The sequence below is a fragment of the Tauraco erythrolophus genome, chromosome 7 (genome assembly GCF_009769465.1).
Source record: "Tauraco erythrolophus isolate bTauEry1 chromosome 7, bTauEry1.pri, whole genome shotgun sequence".
In the NCBI taxonomy this organism is placed as follows: Eukaryota; Metazoa; Chordata; class Aves; order Musophagiformes; family Musophagidae; genus Tauraco; species Tauraco erythrolophus.
The window spans coordinates 50,711,712-50,732,985 of NC_141471.1; the positions used below are offsets into that span (position 1 = coordinate 50,711,712).

Sequence of the window (21,274 nt, forward strand, 5' to 3'; positions counted from 1 at the left end):
AAAGTTCTAACTCAAACTCATGAAGCTAAAAAAACACCCAGCAAAAAACAAAACCCAACACACTCTCAGGAAGGCTGAGGCTGGAACCCAGATCACTGTAACCAGCTAATCCCTTGCTAAGTAAAGGTCTCTTGCCCAGCTACAGTCTTTGTACCCTTAGAACCACGTTGGTTTTCTTGGGCCAAGTATGTGCTCAGCTAAGATTGCAAGTCAAGAAAAGGATCAGCTTTATTTCCCAGGGTGCTTAAACTGGCTCTCAGCTTCTCCTCTACCTACGGCAATCCTGTCCAGTTGCAAACTCCTGTATGAAGGGTCAGTAACCGGATGGGAGACCTCCAAGAAGCAGCACAGTTCCGAATCAGATAGGGCTGCCAGTTTCAGAGCAGGATCAAAGACTCACAAAAGCAGAGTAGTTCCGCTGCCCCATGCTCCCCTGAGGCAGAGCAAAGTTAAAAATAGTTCTGGATTAGTGTAAGAAATGCGGAAGCTAATAGCATAGTCAACTTCAAACGAAATGCAACACTGTTTATGTTGTAGTAGAGCTGCTCTTCAGCTACAGTTAGAAAAGTACACCTAGCTCCTGGACAGGCTCAACCTTGTCTGCTTCTTCACTCATGCCAAAAGGCACGGGAAAGAAAAGCAGCAAACCTGCAAGCACACGCTGGGGAGACAGACTCACAGTGCCCACAGATCAATTGGGGACCAGTAAGAATTAGACATACATTGCAAAGCAAACATGACTTTTCAGAAGAACTTTGCAGTGAGATCAGCTGAGATGAAGACAAAGCAGTGCTGCTGCAATAGGAATCAGAAATGTTCCATGGAAATAAAAGCAATCACACTAACAGTTAAGAAGCATGAAGGTTGCCTTTGTCCTGTGAAATACTCCATTCCAGTAACTACAAGACTCTCCCAGAACACTTTTCACAGGAAAAGGCACTATCAGAAATCTGGTTTAAAAATCAGTTGCAGGGGATGAGAAAAACAAACAGCACACACAAATCAGAGTACGCTTACTTCCCCAAAACAAAGCAACCTTTCTGAACTCCCTCTGACACCTATGGTCCCTGGTGTGCTATTAAATCCACTACAGGGGATTTTACAGAACTTAAACCACCATTGAGGATCCTGCATTTATCCCTGCCAGGTATGTGTGACTCACGTTTCTGAAAAGACCACTGTACCACACTTGGCAGCTTAATATATTGGAACCAATTTATCACTATGCTACTTCAGTTGTGATAAGTTCCCCAAGTTAAAAGAATTTCCTAATACACTGTAAAGGACTGTCCTTCCAGCTGAAGGAGTACCTTACAGCTGCCATAGGTTAATTACATTAAAGCAATCAACATAAGTATGCATATTCTGCTTACAAAAACAAATGTTTTTTAAAAAACATCAGCCATGTTTTAGTCTTTACATTCAGAAGAGGCAAATTCATTTTTACTAGATCAGGAATAGATTATTTTAAAAACTGTGACACATTTTCAAGTTCTACAAGATGAGACAAATACAAAATGGGCAACTTACATTATATTTGTATTACATTTTTTATTTCTCCCAAGCGTTTCTGAAAGACTCCTAAAACACAAAGTCCTACTTGCCTAAAGACAAGTCCAATAAGGTATGGCTCCAAATACTCCAAGGGACAGATAAAAGGGTTTTCTGGTTGTTTAAGTTTTTTTGGGTTTGGTTGGTTGGTTTTTGTTGTGTAGGGTTTTTTGTCTGGTGGTTTGGTAGTTTTTTTTACCACACACAGGAATGAGTACTATCCTAGGACTTAAAAAAGTAAGATTACCTTGCCTTCCAGAAAGCAAATTAAAGGAATTTTGCATCTATCATTTTAACCAGAGGTCTTTGAGACATTATTTACTGGACGGTGGGCTGTATTTTTAATATCGAGATTGAAAATACTGAGTGATTTAACTTCTCCCTGACACACAACTTCAGAGAAACACCATTTACACAAAAGCAAGCCATTGGTTCTCTGTTGTGAGACTCCTTCTTGTAGGCACTTCGCAGGTGTTTTTGTTCAGGTTGCATCACAAATTTGCCTGACCCCAGAAACAATCTAGTCCTGGTTGTACTGCCTGGGAGTTAATAAGCCCTTCAGGGACAGATAAGCTCGTTTCAGTCTTAAGACAGTAGGTGGACTTGGTAGGACCTGGTGCTACTGCATGGCCTTACTGACTGCAGTCGCTGCTAGGTTTATTGCCCAGAGCAAGTATTCCCTAAGCAAGAGGTACAAACAAAAGCATGCTGATGGGCTTGAAGATTATGATCCACATCTTCCAATCAATGCAATTGATGAATTGGGAAATGTGTAAGGATGTAAGGAAAAAGAAAAACCTTGGAAGGAGGTCAGAACATCTGACAGTGAATGCAAGAAAGGCCTCTCTCCTACAAGTGTTCTCGGCCTCCCATCACTAGGCAGAGACAGGTGGGAGACAAGTAGACTTTCTCATCTCTTCATTATTGGGAATCATTTATCCAAATCATCTACGATCTTCCACTCTCTTCAGTTCAGAGTTAATGAAATGATACCAGACCAGCTGGCAAGAAGTACAGGAAGATCCAACTAAGTGAATGGAGCTTTGATTTGTCCCTGGAACTGTGTCTTGGCCCAGGAGGTTGGCCTCTCTCCTCTTTCTGTCAAGCTGGAAAGCTGGCCATGGCAACACTTCAAGAACATTCAAGCAGATGCCTGTCTCCTGCCAGAATAGTGATTTTAGCTATTGAGTTTTGAACCATTTCTTTTATATAAGCAGATACACTTATTCAAATGTTAATTTGCTGGACAAACACTTCAGCCATCTAAAGTTCCCTTCAGACACACAATAAAGCTTTTGCAGTATTAGCGCCTCGATAGGTAGGTACTCTTATAGATAATTAACAGGAGACAACAACTACAAAGAATGTTGAACAACTGCCTCGATGTCAGATGCCAATACAATGACTATACTTCATTGCTCTGTTCGGTAAATAACAAATTTGCTATCAAATTGTTAGCAAAGAGGTATAGTGGACTGGAGACACAAACATTACATGTGCCCAAAGCATGAAACAGAGGAGAATGGATATCAGGGAAAGAAAGCGGAGAAAAAGGAAGGAGGAGCATATTCTCCTTTGGTCTACAAAAAGAGGAAGAGGGGGAAAATTGCACTTCCTCCTCTTCTTACTACTCCACAAAACCAAACATAGGATAATTAATTTTTTTTACAGCCTGAATTTAATCAATCAGCAAAAACGTCTTATAAGATCAAATGAGAAACTCCTATAGAACATAAATTCTGAGACACTTTCAACTGTAAGTCACCACTTTCAACTTTCTCTACAGCAATTTACTGCACAGTGTATAGACAAATATTTTACTATGAATTGCAAGTAATAGCAATCACAGTATAAATCAGCCTTCAGAAAAAAAAAACATGAAAAACAAAAGCTAAATTTTACATATTTGCTTTCCAAATCCTGGTGATGAGCCCAGAAATAAAACAACCCACAACCTTATCCAAAGTATTTACAGTACAATCTGCAACATAAGATGGGTCTTGGCTTTTTTGTTTGTTTCTTGCCCAAGACAAACATTAACAGGCAAAGTCCTTCAAAGCCTACTTCACTGTTACCATTTTAACAACAAATTAACATTTTGCAACAAAAGCTAATGACAGATTATCCATCAATGCTAGTGGAAACCAGCTAAAGTAGGGGAAATATGAGTACTGTCCACTATATTCATGTTTGCAGTCAATTAAAATCTGCCTTTCAAGGGACATTTTAGGTCTTTATCACTAACATTCTAGTGACAATTGTAAATGGATGGGAAAGACAAACAGCCATAATTCCAGTTCTGTAACTATCAAAGATCTAGGTCTGTAACGAAAGCCAAAGCCTTTCATATGAAAGGTTCATTTTAGCTAACAGACACAGCAATGGTATTTGATTTGCATCTAACCAATGGAAACTAAAAACATTAAGACAATTGTAAGTAATAGTGCTTAAATAAAAGGCTCACTATGCCTAAAATTTTAACTTTTGAAGTGTTAGTACCTCAGGAGTGAGTTTGTGGGATGATAGTTCTAGAAATATTAACTTGAACTCAAACATAACTCTCCTATTTTTTAAAGTTGCAGACTCTCTCCCAGCGAGTATTCAGAGTCATACTTGTTTGATGAAAATCAGTATATGACTTCGTATACCTCAGAAGCCCTGAAGACACAAGACTGCTAAATTGAAACACAGACGGTTTTATTACTTCTTGTGCAGTATTTCACAAAAAAATAATCTAATTACTCACAATCATGCAACCCTACTAGTGATGAAAAGGCTGCACAAGCAATACTTCCCACTTCACCAATGCTTCCGGGACCTTAATAAAGCAGCAAGACATGAAATTGAAAGAACTCAGCTCAACTTTTACAGCAGTGGTTAAGTTTGCAGAGTTAGTATTAAGGGGTTAGAGAACCCATTTGCTAAGAGAACACAAAGAAACAGTAAATATGTGACTACAAATACATATTTTTACATTTAAGCTTCTTAAACTAGGTGTACATTAAAGGGTCTCAACCAAATACGATCATACCTGCTGCACCTTGCAAAAATCACAATCAAAAGGCCATGAAGCTACCTCCCTCTCTTCCCAAAGGCAGGGCGGACAGAGATTTGGGAGTCTATTCTGGCATCAAACAGAAGAGCTTCAAGACTCCATCTCATATCATCTGTGCAGACATACAGGCACTCAATTTCAGTAAGATGAGTGCAATTTTTCTACTGTATGTTTCACAAGCCAAGGAGCAGGCAGGATAGGATAAGAGTACCATGACAGAAGTCTAGTGCCAGCTGAGACCTTCCCAGAACAAGGAGAAAGCTCTTGGAGCTACGGTGCCCTACACCAACAGCCAAGATCACTGTGATGCTAATGGCAGCTGGGTTCTGGTCCTCAGAAAACATCAGGCTTTTCTGCTTTTAATGGTGGCTCTGCGTTGTACAAATTCCCTCTCAGAGGGCCACTGTGCTAGGCTCCCCTTCCACTCAGTTTTTCAGGTAATTACATCAGATTTTGCAAAATATGGAGGGCAAATGGACACCCCGGCAAATTACTCCTGCCAGGAAATAACATCAGCTTTTTAATAATTTATCATCAGGGCTAAGCATGAGCTTTGTTTAAAAATAATCTTTTCATTGCCTTTTCTAACATCAATAACAGAGAGGGTAATTATATAACCCAAGCACTCTAATAAACACCACTGTGTGGTTTATTATGGCCATAGAAATAGATTTACTATCTCAAACTCCAAAACTGTGACAGCATGTGATATCTTCTAAACATTTGCTTATCCATTAAAGCAAACCTTAAATATTTTTCTAGGAAGTGCATCATGTGTGATCAAATCAAATGAGTCAGTAAATAATAGCTCACAAGCCAGGTGGGAAAACGAACACTTAGCATCACTTAAAGCTTTGCAAAGCAGTGAAATACTTGGAAACAAACAAGGAGCTCACAGAGAGAAGACCCTTACAATATGCATCATACGTATAAGTAGATAGATCTATTCAGTACTTGCATATAAAAGCCTTCTCTGAAATTTTCTCAGAGAAATAAGTTTCCTAAAATCAAAATCTTCTAAAACATTTATGAAATGTACCACAATACCTTGATTTTTGAGAATAATCTACATGACTCTAAATGATGAAAGATGACTGGCAAATCATCACAGTATGATCCTGTGTTTCAGACTTAATTGTTTTTAACCCAGCTTTCTAACATATCTTTTCGTCTCTGCTACAGAGAATATTTTTAGCAGAAGTTATGGTGGAAATGAATCTCTAACATCTAATATTCAGCCAAAGGTTTACTGTTAACAAAAAAAGGCTGTAGTCCATTGCTGCCAGACAGTTACCTCAGATAAGTCAGTACAACTCATTAGAAACACAGTATAGATAACGTATGCCCTTCATAAACAGCTTTTCAGATTGCTATATAGCTTTTGATCTATGCCTAAGGAGCTCTACTGGCCAACTATTAAGAGATGCAAAGAAACAAAAGATATTATTTACTCAGCCCCTTCATCAAATTCCATGTGTTTTCAGGAAGACCAGACTCTTCACCAGCAATAAAGGACCTGAATTCATCTGTCCCCTAAGTAAACGGTTCAAACTGAAAGAGAGGTCTGGGAAGCTCTTTGCATCCTCAAACTTTTCTTTTGCATTCCCAAATACAAAAGTCATTATTATAAATTGGTTTAACATATTTAAGCATAAGGTATCTGGTGATGCTTTACTCAGAACATGACAATATTCAAATACAACTGCTCCTAACCCATGACATATTTTCTAATTACAAATATCTGTGGAGGATGGTTGTTTTTCCAAGACTAGCAGCATATAAAAAGATATAGCGCTTATGATTTCTGACACCTAATTTCTGACTGCTTCGTGAAAGCTAATATCCATTAGCATCTCTACGGCAAGCTGTTTTGGTCTCAAGTTTTGCTGCATTAGGCACCAACAATGTTAGGTAGGACCAGATTCCAAAAAAGTACAGACTTCAAAACATATGTATCTTGGAGTCGTCATGCCTTGCTTTTTAGCTTTTGCTATTCAGAAAGACAGGGACTAAGTCTTGACTTTAAATCCTCTGTGTTAACTGCTGTTACCTAAAATGAAACCATTTGTTTGCATGTGAAGAAATCCGTAATACTAAAGAGGAGTTTTATCCATGCAAAGCCAACTGAGCTAGATTCATAAACCATAAAAGAGGCAGCCAAATCATGATAACATAAACAGGATAAAGTGAACATCAGCCTTTGATTTCATCGGATAACAGTGGCTTCTGCGATATTCTTTCTTCTTCCTTCTTCCCTCTCTTTTCCCCCATCTCTCTTGTCTCCGATAACACCAATTGCCATTACAAAGCATTGTAAAACGCTCAAGCAAACAAATCAAAGGAAAATCCCACCACACTAAGCAAGTTAAATGTGGAGACATCAAAGATATGACTGAAACGCTGTGCCAAATTTGAGATAACTCTTCTGCTGCCAACAGCAAACATCGGTATTAGAATATCTTTTTTTCACTGAATGAAAAAAAGCATCACAGCTGTTTCCAAAAGGCCTGCCTGCTTGCAAACACTACAATTTTTTACTGCTGTTTTACTCATCACATTAATGGTAATTAATGCTAACGTTAATAGTTAATGCTAAAGTAGCAATGCCTGCAGTACCAAGATAACAAATATATTTAAGATCATCATTTCTGCTCAAAGGGATGACATCAGTCACATTCTCCTTTTGCAACAGTATCCTCTTCGCTATTTTATTCAGAGTTGGTGTTTTTTGGTCAGGACTGTTTGCGTAGAAGAACATTTTAATGTAGAGACCTGTTGTTAGGAATTCCCTGCTCAATAGTCTGCAAGACTGCTTAACTGCTGAATCCCAACAGTTCCAATTGCCATTCCTAGCAGGAGTCACTACAGTGTCCGAGGCATACCGTCCTTAACACAGGTATCATAAAAAAGGGACTAGGCGGGAATTTTAAACAGAAACAACGTTATCATAAAAAGTGCCAATGCTATCAACTTAACCAGGGAAACATACTCCTGAAAAGTGCACAAAGTGAATTTCTGTTTTCAGGTGATGATGGAGTTGCTGTTCTTTATTTTATGAAATCAAGTCCTAAGTTGATTAAATGGAATGCTGCTTCTTTTTACATTACCCAAGGGCAGAAAAGTTTTGCTATAGAGTGCCTGGAACAGCTTCCTCAATTGATTAAAGACAAATTAAATTTGAGAGAACTGCTGGCCAGGAGAACGCTTTTTGGTTGTCATAAACTGTACTAAGGGTTAGAATAATATCTTGTTTGATTAGAAAGAAAAATTATTCCCTCTTGTGCTAATAATACTTCTTTTCTGTCCTCATCTTTATTCAGAATGCAACAATATAAAAATAGCAGCCTTTAACTACACTAAGAGTTTGGCAAACAAAGAATATAAAGGGTGTTCCTCCTTAGATCCACTACAAAACATTAAAAACACCTTCCAGCAGTTACTTACAGACAATTGATGTAATCTAAACCAGGAAAATAGCTGTTACAGCCCACTGACAGAACTGCCAACCAAAAGACTCAGTGTTCTACACTGTTTCAAACACACAAATGTTAATTCAAGCTAAGTGTCCAGCCTCTCCAAAACTGGGCCACTTAGAGGTTCTAAGTTAGTTTTTCAAATCTCAAGTTTGCATCTTTGGAGAGCTACAAGTCTAGCCTGTATTAACGGCAAACATGGAGGTACGTGCCTGACTAATAATAAACCTCTTATTGCCAAGGTGGTCTTCCTCTAATTTCTCACCTGCTCTGGCACCCTAAAAGCCCACTTTGTCAGTGTCTTTGTGCTGATTAGTATTCTATTATATAATATACTAATCGTATACTATAATATACTATTATTATATATATAATAACTGTACTAATAAATCAAAAGTATACAAACAAAAATAAATGAAAGTCCAGATGGCAGAAGAAAATACAATGATCAGGCCACTGTATTTTGCCTGATGAGACACAGACAATTCACCAGTCCTGGACAGATACATAAACTGCTTAAGAGCTCCTTTTTGAACTTGATTTTACAGAGATTCACCTCCTACCATAAAACAAAAGTGTCATTTCACAGATTGTACTAACTAGGTTTTACGTCAGCATTAAAGAATTGTTCTCAAAAACCAAAATGTGTAAAACATGAAAGGGAAAAGTTATAAAGTCACAGTAATTTTAATTAGTTTACAGTAAAATTAAATTTTTCTTTATATAGATTATGAATTAGCTATATGTGAAACAAATTCACATTCCACTCTTATGAACTAAATGTGGCTACCTATAACAATATAACAGTGATAAATCAAGAGCTAATATTTATGAGGCATATGGAAACTTCAAACGGTATCTCATGGCACAGAACAGATTTCTTTACCAGTGACAACATTATTTAGGTTACAGCCTCCTAACAAGAGATACCTCCATACCTGGGATACAAGTATTTGACTATTTTCATATTAGTCCACAATCCACTAAAATAAAGTTTTCAAGAGACAGAATCACAGGTGACATCTTGCCACCAGCTGAAGCAACACTGATTGAAAAGACAGTTTCATTCTTTTGTGTGATCAAGGTAACAGAAGATAGTTGCAGGATTACCTCCAGGATGACTGACAGCCTAGATGCAGTTACAACAAAGCCTTTAAAATTAACCATGTTTTCAACATTCCTATGAAGAGCACACAAGTTTATTCTACTTTCTTACACAGGCTTGTAAAAAGTGGGGGGATCCGAAGTCAAAATATAGGCAAGAAACTCATCACCTCTTTCAAGTTCAAGAACTATATAAAAACCATAGGACCACAGTGGCAATACTAAGGAACTGCCCTCCTGTTAATGACAGGTCTTCTATCACGATGCAATGGTCTCCTCTCTCCCAGTGCTATGCTCAGAGTAAAACTGGAAAGGCCATCATGCATTCATGAAAACTGAGGAGTAAAAAGGAGATGTCACCAGCACATTATCAGCCACCTTCATTGACAAACTCTACAGTAGTAGATATTAGAGACTCTTTTGTTATATCTCACCCACAGTGTTTCTGAACAGCAGAAAAATCTGATTAAATCCTTGCCACCTCCAACAGGCTTCTCTTAATTGCTTCTTGATTTAAAGTTCCCTTGACTGAGATGCAGACATTGAGTTCTGCGCTGTTTCCAAATTATTTTACTTCCAATGTGCTTGACAAAAACTAGCTAAATTGAGAATATTCTTTCAAGCTGGAAGTGCGGTGGAAACACACCACCATATGCAGCTTATATCCTCCAACACTTACTAGCCAAATTATAATCCAAACAGTACTAAGAACCACAGCTCATCTGCCATAAGGCTGTATTATGTTTACAACTTTGTAATAGACTGAAGAACTGCACTAATGAAAACCGACTATGATTTCTGAAGATACTAATCCTATTGTAAACCAACTTTATAGGGAATTTTTTTTTTTTTATGGAGTCTGGACAGTCAACAGTAATAGTAAAATTATTCTACTCATTCTGAATTTCATTAAATATCATAGAGCAAAAGAAAAACAAAGAAAGTACGCTTGAGTTCAGCTGCTGTCAGGAGAACTTTTAAGTCATAACTAGGAGGACAATCAAAAGAGTAAAACAATAAAGGAAGAGAGGCATAAGCAAATACATTAACCAATTATAATCAATTCCAATCAGAAATAAAAGGAACACGCTGTTACATAGTCTTCTCTAGTGCGTCGTTCAAAGACTTGCTCTAACCTCAGACATAGAGCCAAGTATATACCAACTGCAAATAAAAGCAACAGTAGATTAACAACTCAGCTCAAGTTCAACTACAGTAAAAAGTATTACTCTGCAGTAACTGCCCATATGCTAGCTTGAAGCTCCTTACTGTACACCTCAAAAGTAAACTATAATTATCTCACATGTATCATAAGGTAGGATTATATACCTAGGTAGCACCCATTACAGCAATACTTTGTGTTATATTAACTTGCATACTACCCTCAGCCGAGATACAACAGCTGATAACATTTGCATGCCTAAAATATTTTAAATGCAAAACTTAACGTGTTAATTTATACTACTACTTTTTTAATCATTATTATTTTTGCAAAGGTAACAAAAGCAAATCCATTTTATTTTACGTATGCAACCAACAAACATTAGAAAGTGTTACAGTTAGAGAGTCTCTTTGAAGACATTTCTGAACAACACTTTGGAAGCATTGACAAAGTGTTTCAACATCTTTGAAATCCTCTCCCTTAGTCCTTTAGTTGTTCACCAACTTCATTTAGAAAGAAAAATGCTGAGAATTTTGCCATTTGTGAAACAAAGATTAGCCATTGTGAAACAAATCTAATATATATCTCAACTCAGTCAGCTTCGTTCCACTCTGAAAGTTGTCCAGCAGTCTTTTGAACTCACCATAAACACAGAACATGCTTATAAACAGCAAAAACTGAGTTCCCCTCTAGGTACATATTGTGACATTCCTGGAAAGTAAGCACATCATAGTTTGTAGTGGTTGATTTTGGAACAAGGTAGAATGGTGAAGAATCCAGCACAAGTTTTATGAAACCTTAACTTAGAAAGGAAGTATCTTTCCATGAACTTCTGATGATGGAGGTTCCTAGGCTCAGGACAGATTTCTAAGAACTGGTATCCCACAGCTCCGTACTGATTTCAACGCACAAACACAACTCATGGCTGCCCTCTTCCACTCTGACACCTTCCTGTGCTGCTACTTACAGCTGTTCTTGGTTCTGCTCTCAACTGAGGGCACAGGAGCTGGCCACAAAAAAGGCCAAAGAGATTTAATTGTCTGTGAAGAACAGATTTTTAAATAAGCATGGAGATTCTTTAAATAAGCAAAGGCAAAGACTATGCCTTGATTCACTAACAATATTTCCTCTTGAAATAAAAACATCAGCAAATCCAATTTCCAGTCAATATTATTTTCCTTGAATCTAGTATCTTTGAAATATTATAATAAATTTTAAGAATAGTTACTGCTTTGTAGACAGAAGCAGCATCTTCTTTTGCAGACATTTGTTTCTTAAATGTGTACTTTTGAACTTCCATAACGCATGTGTTTCTGAAAAAAGTATTAAGTCAAATTTCAAATTTAAATGACAAGTCATATTTCAGATTGACAAACTTCATCATGATGACCAGTATCTCTTATTTTCTTGAAAACCAAAGGTGAGTATATTTAAGATAGCAAGCCATAGAGCTTCAGACAGATCCATCCAGATTGACGCGGCCAAGGACTGGTCTACAGCATGTTGCTATAGAAACTCTCAGAAGCACTTCTGGCATAAAAAAAACCAAACACATTTTAAATACAACACATCTTCCAAAACTTTAAAACTTGGCACATGGTGCATACAACTTAGTGAACGTTGTACAGAAATGCATTTAGAGCATCCCTGTACTGTAAACTCTAATGTGAAAAATAAGCATTGAATAAGTTACATTATGTAACTCTTCTGTTCATATTTATTTATAAGTTTTCCAATAACTTGGTAAAGTCCTACAAATGGTAATACTATAGAAACACCTGAACAGAGAAACCAGCACTTAAGGTAGACTTAGGCACATGTAGATGTTGGGTTTGTGTGGCGGGGCTTCAGCAGCAGGGGAGGGGCTACAGGGATAGCCCCTGTGAGAAGCTGCTAGAAGATTCTCCAGCTCCAAGTCAGACCCATCTCTAGCAACGGCCGAGGCAATCAGCACCTCAGTGAATGACGTATTTAAGAACAGATAAAGCAATCTGCATCATGCGGGAACTGCAGCAGAAAGAGGGGGGAGGTGCCGGCAGCTGTCTGCACTGGGCCAGCCCTAAAGCACCCCGCTCACAGATCACCCACTGGGCAGAATTCATCTCGCTGGGGCCACCAGAGTTTATTGGGCCTGGCACGGCTGCAGAGGAGAGAGGAGCGAGATCTGAGAGACACGGCTACACAGACACCAAGGCCAGTGAAGACGGAGCAGGAGGAGGTGTGCCGGGGCTGAGATTCCCCTGCAGCCCATGGTGAGATGGCAGGCTGTCCCCCTGCAGCTCATGGAGATTAACAGTGGAACAGATCGTGAAGACCCGCGGCTGTGGAGGACTCCATGCCGGAGCAGGTGGCTGCAGCTGAAGAAGGCTGTGACTCCGTGGGAAGCCTACATTGCATCTGAAGTTTAATGGTGGAGCAGTCCATGAAGGACACCATGCCGCAGCAGGTGGCTGTGCCCAAAGACTCCATGATCACATGGGAAAGCCCATGCTAGAGCAGTCTGATCCAGAAGGACTGCAACTCATGGAAGGACCCCATGCTAGAGCAGTTTGTGAAGAATTGCAGCTAGCGGGAAGGACTCATGTTGAAGAAGTTCATGGAGGACTCTCTCCTGTGGGAAGAGACTCTACACTGGAGCAGAAGAGTGTGAGGAGTCCTCCCCCTGAGGAGGAAGGAGCAGCAGATACAAAGTGTGACAAACCAACCATGAATATCTGTACGTTTTTCCTAGGAAATAACACTAAGCTTTAATAAAGAGGTTTCTGATAAATAAAGAGTAACATATTTAACAAGATTAGTATCTCATCTCTTCAGAAAAAAAGTTGAAGCACTTTCTCTGTAAAAGGCACTTAAGATTTAACGTGTTCAGCACAACTAAATTGTACAGCCAGGAGTCCATACTCAGAGAGAACACCCAAGGCTAGTCACATGAGAGAATATTACTCTACAAGTCACGTTTAACAGCTTAGACTCTTCATACACAAGACAGCGGAGATTAAATATTGATTTTACATTATAGCTATTCATTATCACTAGGCACACTCAATCCTTTTAACTAAACTACAGCTGTTAATTTGATTAGTCATAACCCACGATGAAGACCAAATTACCACAAAAAAAGCCTGCAATAAGTTTCATAACTTCTCTGCAAAATCATACTGTGTCCTTTATTGAATACTTACCCACAAGTCATGCAAGTTTGGCACAGTAAATGTGGGCCCTACTTCAGCTACATCTCCCATGGCCTGTCCGATATCGAAAACATTAGCTTGAGACATTTCTTTCTATACAAATTTCTCTAATATTCCCTAAAATTAGGCTTTTTCTTTTTGGACCATTTCATAAACATCATCTCATTCATGTTTCTCCATCCTTGGTTGACCAGCATTTTCTCTCAGTTGAAACTGCATTTGTTAATACATTTTTAAAAAGCAAAAAACTCACATCTGGAATTGTCTGTATTAAAATACTTGGCACAAAATTCAAGAATGAGTTTTGGAAATGAGGCCTGCATTTCCCAAATAACTTGAGAAGTTCCATCGATGCCTTCCCTATAGCATCTATATGGCATTCAAATAACAAGGACCATCATAGTGGGTTCTTACTATAGTCACGAGCAAGATACACAGAACTGGTTTTAAGCTGCTATTTGGAAATATGCTGGCATTTTTTTCCTCAATTAGGCAGAAAAAATTTGGAACCAAACTATAACTTAAACAGCTGAAAGGTCTTTGCGTCTAATGCCAGATTCTTTCCAGTGCCCTGATTTCTCTCTTGTAAAGCATCAACTAGGTCCTATCCTCTCAACTGCCATCACTTTCTCTACTTATAGGTGGAGCAAGGACCAATGCTGAGTCAGCAGAATTTACACACTAGCTTTGCACCAGGACCATCAGGTGTTAGAGCAGAGAGGTTTGGGCAAACCAAAGAAAGAGGGCGTGTAGGCTCTAAACACTGTTGCACTGCATATGAAGTGAGATGTTGTATCATTGCTGAGACACTCACTTCCTTGTCTAACCCCAAACACAGCATTATTTGACAGTAATCAGCATGCTTGGATCAAAGTTTCTTGAAATCAGTGACAAGTAACAGTTTCTAAATGCATTTTAAAGTGCAGCTTTACCGACTCTGCAGCCAAAACAACCATTAGCTATCTGGCTTTCATGCGGAGCTCATTCAGGTCACTAGCTGTTTTTTGACAAGCAACTTATCCTGACCTGAGAATACAGCAAAGGGCTATCTGTTAAAACATTAAATGCTGCTGTTCAGAGAGGGCTACACAGTAACGGTGTAAAGCATCCAGCACACAGATGAGGTTACTGCCAACTCTTAATCCTGACAGCCTGCAGGAGCTAGGAAACAGGTTTCTTTGCATCCTGGAACATACTATGTAACAAAATTGATAATAATCTAGAAATAAAGATGTCTTGCTCTTAATCTTGTTAATGAACACACACTTCCAGGAAACAGCTGTACTGCCCTAGATATGTTTTAGTCTTGTCTTATAATCCAAAGCAGCGGCAAAATAACTTTAAGTTGCAGCTATGACTCTGATGAATCATTCACTGCACTCAAAAATAAGTTTAAACAGGTGAGTGCTCAACTTATGACAGCTCAGCACAGCCTTGCACTGAACAAGCATGCCGCTGTGTTAACTTCGGAATCACAAAGAGCACCCTTCTCAGAGAAGGAGTAAAGCACTCTAAGATCTTTTATCACAGGGAGAAAACATGTGCGTTAGGATAGCCTGTGAAGAAGTGGCAGCCATTGTCCTTAGCACAGTGTGGCCTTACTCCAAAGCCTCATGGGCAGAAGCAGGGATATGAGATGCTATGCTACAGCTTCCTTCTCTGGATCCCTTGAGGAGTTACTGAGCAGGCAAAGGAATCAGATCAGTGCCTTCCTGCTACAAAAAAAAAAAAAAAAAAAAAAATCCAAGTAATGGACCAGAATGCCCCTTGTGCTCTCCCCACACTATTCATCAGAGTGAAGGGCAGGCAGGCTGACTTATGAAATCACTTTGAGCAACAAGGTATTGATCAGAAGTTCATCTGCTGGAACTCTGAAGCTTGTGGAGGTGATGAGACCAATCTTCCATTCCTTCATCACTAGGAAAACAGCTTTAAAACAGCTTTGTTTGGGGGCAAGGAGATCAGGAAAGACAGACAGGGTTTTTTGGTTGGTTTTCAGTTGGTGTAAGGTATTTGATACAAGCCTGCCACAGAAAGAACAAGAACTGATACGCGGAATCAACAGATAGCTACCCAAATGTCTAACTTGGCATTTTGCCAGTTTGATATGACTCTCACAGAAAATATTTCAATTAACATAGGTTGGGAAGAGTTTAATACTTTATCCACTACAAGACTCATGACACATACTGTGAATACACTGAAGTCTACTGCAGTTTGACAAGAAAAAGTGTCAAACTGGTTTCTTTTCAAAAAAAGTTTGACACTTTTTCTTGTGGGTTCACTTGAGTTTTGTCAGGTACGAGAATTTATTTCTTAAGAAGACTCTCCACAAGTCTACACATGGTGCAATGGGCTACGATGCAAAAGGAGCAGAAAGAAGAAAGCAGGCAAAAGGAACTCTCTCAGTTTAAAGCGTTTCATCATCTTCTACACAGGCTTTATTCTAGTCCCGTACCAATTCTTCAGCGAAAAGAAAATTAGAACAACTGGAGTGGAGAGGGCCCTCAAGTGAGCACACACATCTCATTTTTTCTGCAAATAAAGCACTGCTGGAGATTTGATTATGAATCACTGCAGTTTGTCTTTACCACAACTGAAAAAGCAACTGCATAAATAAAGACAGCAAAGCTGATATTCATCAACCCGTCTACAAAAAACAACATCAGGCAAGACACGGTGATGTTTCTGCCTGTGGGTGACAGTCGACTCTGAATGCTTTCCTTGTGCTTGCTGTTCCAGTGATCCCACATAACAATATTAAGCAATTAACGTTACAATCACATGTCCATGTGGTATTATCAGGTCAGTAATTTTTCCTTGCAAATACATTTTTCCAAGTGATTAAGAGCAGCACTATAAACAAAGAACCATGTCCCCAGCAAAGAAACAGTTTTCATCCCTGCCCAAAGCAAGTTTCTAAGGTTTATCACTAGAATACCACTACACAAATGGCTGTTCAGTAGTCACGGCGGTGACAGAAACTTTTGTTAGCCAATGGTTATAGGTAGATGACTTAAGTCACTTAGGCCATGGCCTCCTAAAGTAGTTTCTGACAGATAAAGTATCTACTCTGTTGGCAGCTGATCAGCACGGAGCTCTTCCTATGCCTGCCCTCTTCTCACCCTTTTAACTTTTCTCCCTTTGCAGTTGTTCTGAATGTTAAATTCAGTATCAGGAAAGCCATTTTTCAACCTGTCCACATGGCTAAAACATAACAGGTTGGGAACATCTACCACAATAAAATGTTCTGTCAATTTTTTTTTTTCCTGTAAAATGATTAATTTCACTTATTTAAAACACCTTGACTACTCAGCATTCCTGACCTGAAACAAATGGACAAGCATGTTTATAAATTTGTCCATGAGAAAACAAACCATTAGTGTGTCCAGTCAACTTGCTCAAAATGCCAGCTATGATTATTAGTGTCCCAGTAGCACAGAGACAGCCTGCAGAGCTGCTGTGGCAGAGGTGACGTACACAAGACTGTAGTACCATAGCCTAGTCCTGAACACACACGCAGAGGAACTCAAACCAATCACCTTCCTAATTATGCCAGATCTGCCTAGTTTGCCTGCTTCAACTGAGTAACAGAATATCAAGCCTATCTATTTACAAGTCTGTGTTACAATTTTAGCCTTAATGACTCTGGATGATTATGCTAACATTGGAGTAAATAAAAACATAACACCACTGCCAAAGAACAGAACCAACACATAATCAAAATAGAAAGATTATGGGCGAACAAGTAACAAAGAACAGTAAATATTATTCATCTGATATCAGGCTGAGAACCATAGCAAAAAAAGAAACAACTGATATGAAGCAGCAAGGCATAATAAATCAACCACGCTAAACACTAACTATTTACATATGATTATCTTATTGTTAGCGTACTATTTTTAGCCAACTAATTTGTTTTCACAAAACGTACAAGAAGAGCCCATCTGATAACACTAACAAAGTTGGGAGAAAGATTTAAATTAGAAAACCACTGCTAAAAATTCTCACTGCAGAGATTCAAATAAGCTTTGCAGCAGAAAATGAAAACAGTCAGTATGGCTTTTCTCCACACATTCATTGTGTCATTTTGTTTACAGAATATAGAAAAAATAAATTAACATGTAACAACTGTAATATTGTAAAAAAGCATTGGTATATTAGCTCTAAACCAGTTGCCATTTTACTTTATTACCTTAAAAACATCTATTAGGAGTGAAGATAAATTGCATTTCTTGTAGTATGTTACTTTACTTTGCTAGCTTCAACTTAACTCTTCAGTTGCTGCTATCAACTAATTACGGTTTTCTTTCATTGTTCTCCTGATATAGGGGAAATCTCTCATATATTCCCTTAAGTAGTTCTTGATCTCTAAAAATAATTGCTACCAATGGGAATAATTCCAGAGACAGATCTGTGAAACAGCTACTTAAATCTTTTGGGGGGGGGGGGGGAAACAACAAACCACACACCTATCTATGGTACGAAGAATTATACAGAAACCCTATTTTAAGAAAGTATCACACCCGAAAGCTTCAACAGTTCCATTTAAAGATTGATGTTGCTACCTAGAATTAATTACAGGAAGAAAAACAACCTCCCTTCAGATGTAACTTGGTTTTGAATTTATTAACAGCAGTCTAAAATAAAAAACATATAGGCCAGTTTTTTCTTTTAAAGAAGATTATAATTTTGACAACACTTCTAAACTGAAACTATACTGTAGACTTCGTCAGTTGATAACTTTCTAAAAACAAATGCAAGAGAGCAAAGAGCATCACAGCAGACACAAGAACTAATCTGCTTTTTTACAGGCTGAAAAATCTAATCTATAGCAAGGTATAATTTTCTTATATGATTACATTTTCCATTACATAGTAAGATAAAAAGATGTGTCGCTACATCCTTCCTTTTTAACTCAGCATTTTGTGGAAAAAAAAAATAAATGGAGTAGCTCAATAAAGAAAAAAAAAGAAGAGTCATAGCTTTTAAGTTAGAAGTAAGCTAAGTAAGCTTTGAACTTCACTGGCAATCTTTAAGGTCATTAAAAATATTTAATTCATATCTTAAATATCAGCCTATACTTCAGAACTTTGTCAGTACAGCTCGTTATTTGCAGCAATTTGACATACTTTAATACTTGCAAAAGGCATGAACTACACTCAAGAGAAAAAAAATTACATGCTCATATATAAGCTGAGTTGAGTCCGTGTGTTTCTCTTACCTTCCACTGTTTCATCTCCCTTCTCACATCAGTTTTCTACTTTTGATCATTCAATTATCGAGTCTCACAGACAACTTCAGCAGCAAAATGGTAAAACACAAACACCAGCAAAAAGTTTATCTGTCCAGGATTTCCAATGAATTTTCTGTGGGCATGCCTTACATCCTCCCCCCTTTTCCTCTCACTATGGGATCTAGTTGTACAGAAGAGGCAGGATGTCCCGGCATTTGCTAACTGTGGTATGCTTGCTCCAGTAAGATACAACCAGTCACATAAAAAAGCCACAGAAAGCCCCTGCACTAAACCTCCTTAAACTGTTTCTAGAATCTCTTGGCTTTGTTGTGAAAGACTACCAAAAATAATCAGTACAATCCATGGCAAAGCAAACAGACAAAAAAAAAAATCTACGTGCCATCCTCATCCAGTCTTTCCTCCCTGCAGCAAGCTGCGCTACCAACCCAAGCAAGAACTTGCACAGCATGCCAAAATCAAATTAGGCCTATGCACTAGCCTTCTTTCTTGTTCCTAATGTTCCAGAAAACAGTAACAGAAAACTGACAGAGACAGGATTACTCTCAGTTCCAATTGCACATAATATATATACACCTAGTTTTGTGTTTATTTCAGTCATCTTCCTGCTCTGCTGACTTCAGCTTGATGTTAAATGATAAAGAGACAGATCATATCTGTGATACTAGTAGTATGGTAAGAAAATGTGCATGTACCAACTATAGATAGAGACTTCAGACTATCCTAGAGAATAAATAATGGTGTATTCAAACATAGTAATAAAAAAAAAAATCAGACATAATAATTCAAGGAAATAATGTTGAAACGACAAGAAAAATATTTCATCTATCAATTCAGGTCTCTGTCATTAGCCCCCTTGTCACACACTGAAGTTCTTGGGCTGAGAAATTACCTTGCAACAAGTTCCATTTGTCTTCCGAGTTGTTTCTGCTGGCAATCATTTTGTACATAGACTATTGAAAGCAAAGTTAACTTCTCAATACAATGGATAAAATGTGCCATTGATTATTTTGGGAGAAAGAGATGGGTTGAACTTATTCACCTTCAGATGTTTACATATAGACAGAATTTTTGAATACAAGAAAAGGAAGTGACTATAGCAAGCAAAAAATTCTCTTTACATAAACTTCCATTTATGTTAAAGTCAACCATTACTTAGACTCTACCCAGGTGACATACAAAGATGATTTAGAGACCATTCTCGTGGTTTAGGTCAAGACAGACCAAGCAGAAAAATGAATTACTACTCAATAATTGAATTCATGTGGAGGAGTTTGGATGTTTATTGCCTCTGTGACAGGAATGATTATTAATAATTATTAATAGAACATTAATAATTAATGTTCTATTAATGCATAGAACAACATAAAAAAGCTGGGTTCTTTGGTTTCCCTGTAGACCAGTTTGTAACAATCCAAAGAGACCAGTATTTTGAATCATGTTTTCATTCTTACCTCAGCCTTTCTTCTTCTTTCTTACGAAGGCTGAAATCTCGCTGAACCACCTGCAGCACATGCTCTGCTTCTTCATCAGTCAAGCCAGAAAGATCCAGTTTTCGCCCCATTATATACTCTGTCCTGGAGATGAGTAACTATAAGGAATATCTGAAATCAGAAAAAGAAAAAAAAAATTGAAATAAATTGAAAGCATTGATATTTTTCCCAAGTGTGTTGAAATCACAGGCACATCTGTCCAACAAAAAGAGACGTGCTGCCATAAATACCAGAAGAAAATGCTTAATTTCAGAATTATTTTTCAAGTTCCATGTGCTGAAAGCAATCACTTCCAATTTAAAAAGAAATGCAAAAGATAAATTATTTGGGATATTAAATATTATTGAGGGGAAATCTCAGTGTTGCCCTCAACAAGAAACACAAAAATAACTGAAGTGAAATCAGATTTAGACATTTCTTAAGATTTTATGCCAAGAGTTTGAAAAATCTGCTTGCAAAACACAATCCCTGAGACTGTTTATGAACCAACATACTCTCCTGTAACACTCAAAAAACATTTCGTACTACTGGCTAATACATACGGAATTTTTTTTTTTTTACATTAAAAAAAAGTAAGCATATACATTTCAAATGCATTTCCTAGAGCGACTGGAAAGATTAAGATGTCACTACCACTACAACATCATTATTTCCCCTTTCTGTGAATGACAATGGAGGAGAAAAAGTAGTAGTCAGTTATGTGTGAATTGAAGGTACTATAAAGTTTGAACTAGAGCTTGGTCCATTTATTTCATTAATGACTTATCATCAATTTGTTCTAATTTCGTTTCTCATGACTTTTATTAATTTTTCTATTACTGCCTCTTTATCCATGACAAGTGTCAACTGAGTGAGGCTATGTAAAACACAGAAGCTGGTTATGTCTCAAAAAACCACCTCTAAGCAACACTGCTATGGCATACAATTAAGTGCTCCAAATAGTATACCAAGAAGAAGCATGGAGAAAAAAAAAAAAATCACCTTTACTTTC

General features: G+C 37.9%; 1 protein-coding gene across 4 annotated transcripts in view; it reads right to left on the bottom strand.

Moving 5' to 3' along the window:
• MYRIP (myosin VIIA and Rab interacting protein) overlaps window positions 1-20,354 on the bottom strand; it is a 225,352-nt gene extending 204,998 nt beyond the window's left edge. For 3 of the 4 annotated variants that reach the window (XM_086614713.1, XM_086614712.1, XM_086614711.1), the window contains exon 1: window positions 20,245-20,354. In XM_086614713.1, the coding sequence (XP_086470839.1) occupies window positions 20,245-20,354 (110 nt within the window). Of the gene's footprint in view, window positions 1-6,554; window positions 6,563-20,244 lie in introns of all 4 variants that reach the window. The other variant, XM_086614710.1, reaches the window with a different exon arrangement.
• Between the last annotated feature and the right edge of the window lie 920 nt (window positions 20,355-21,274).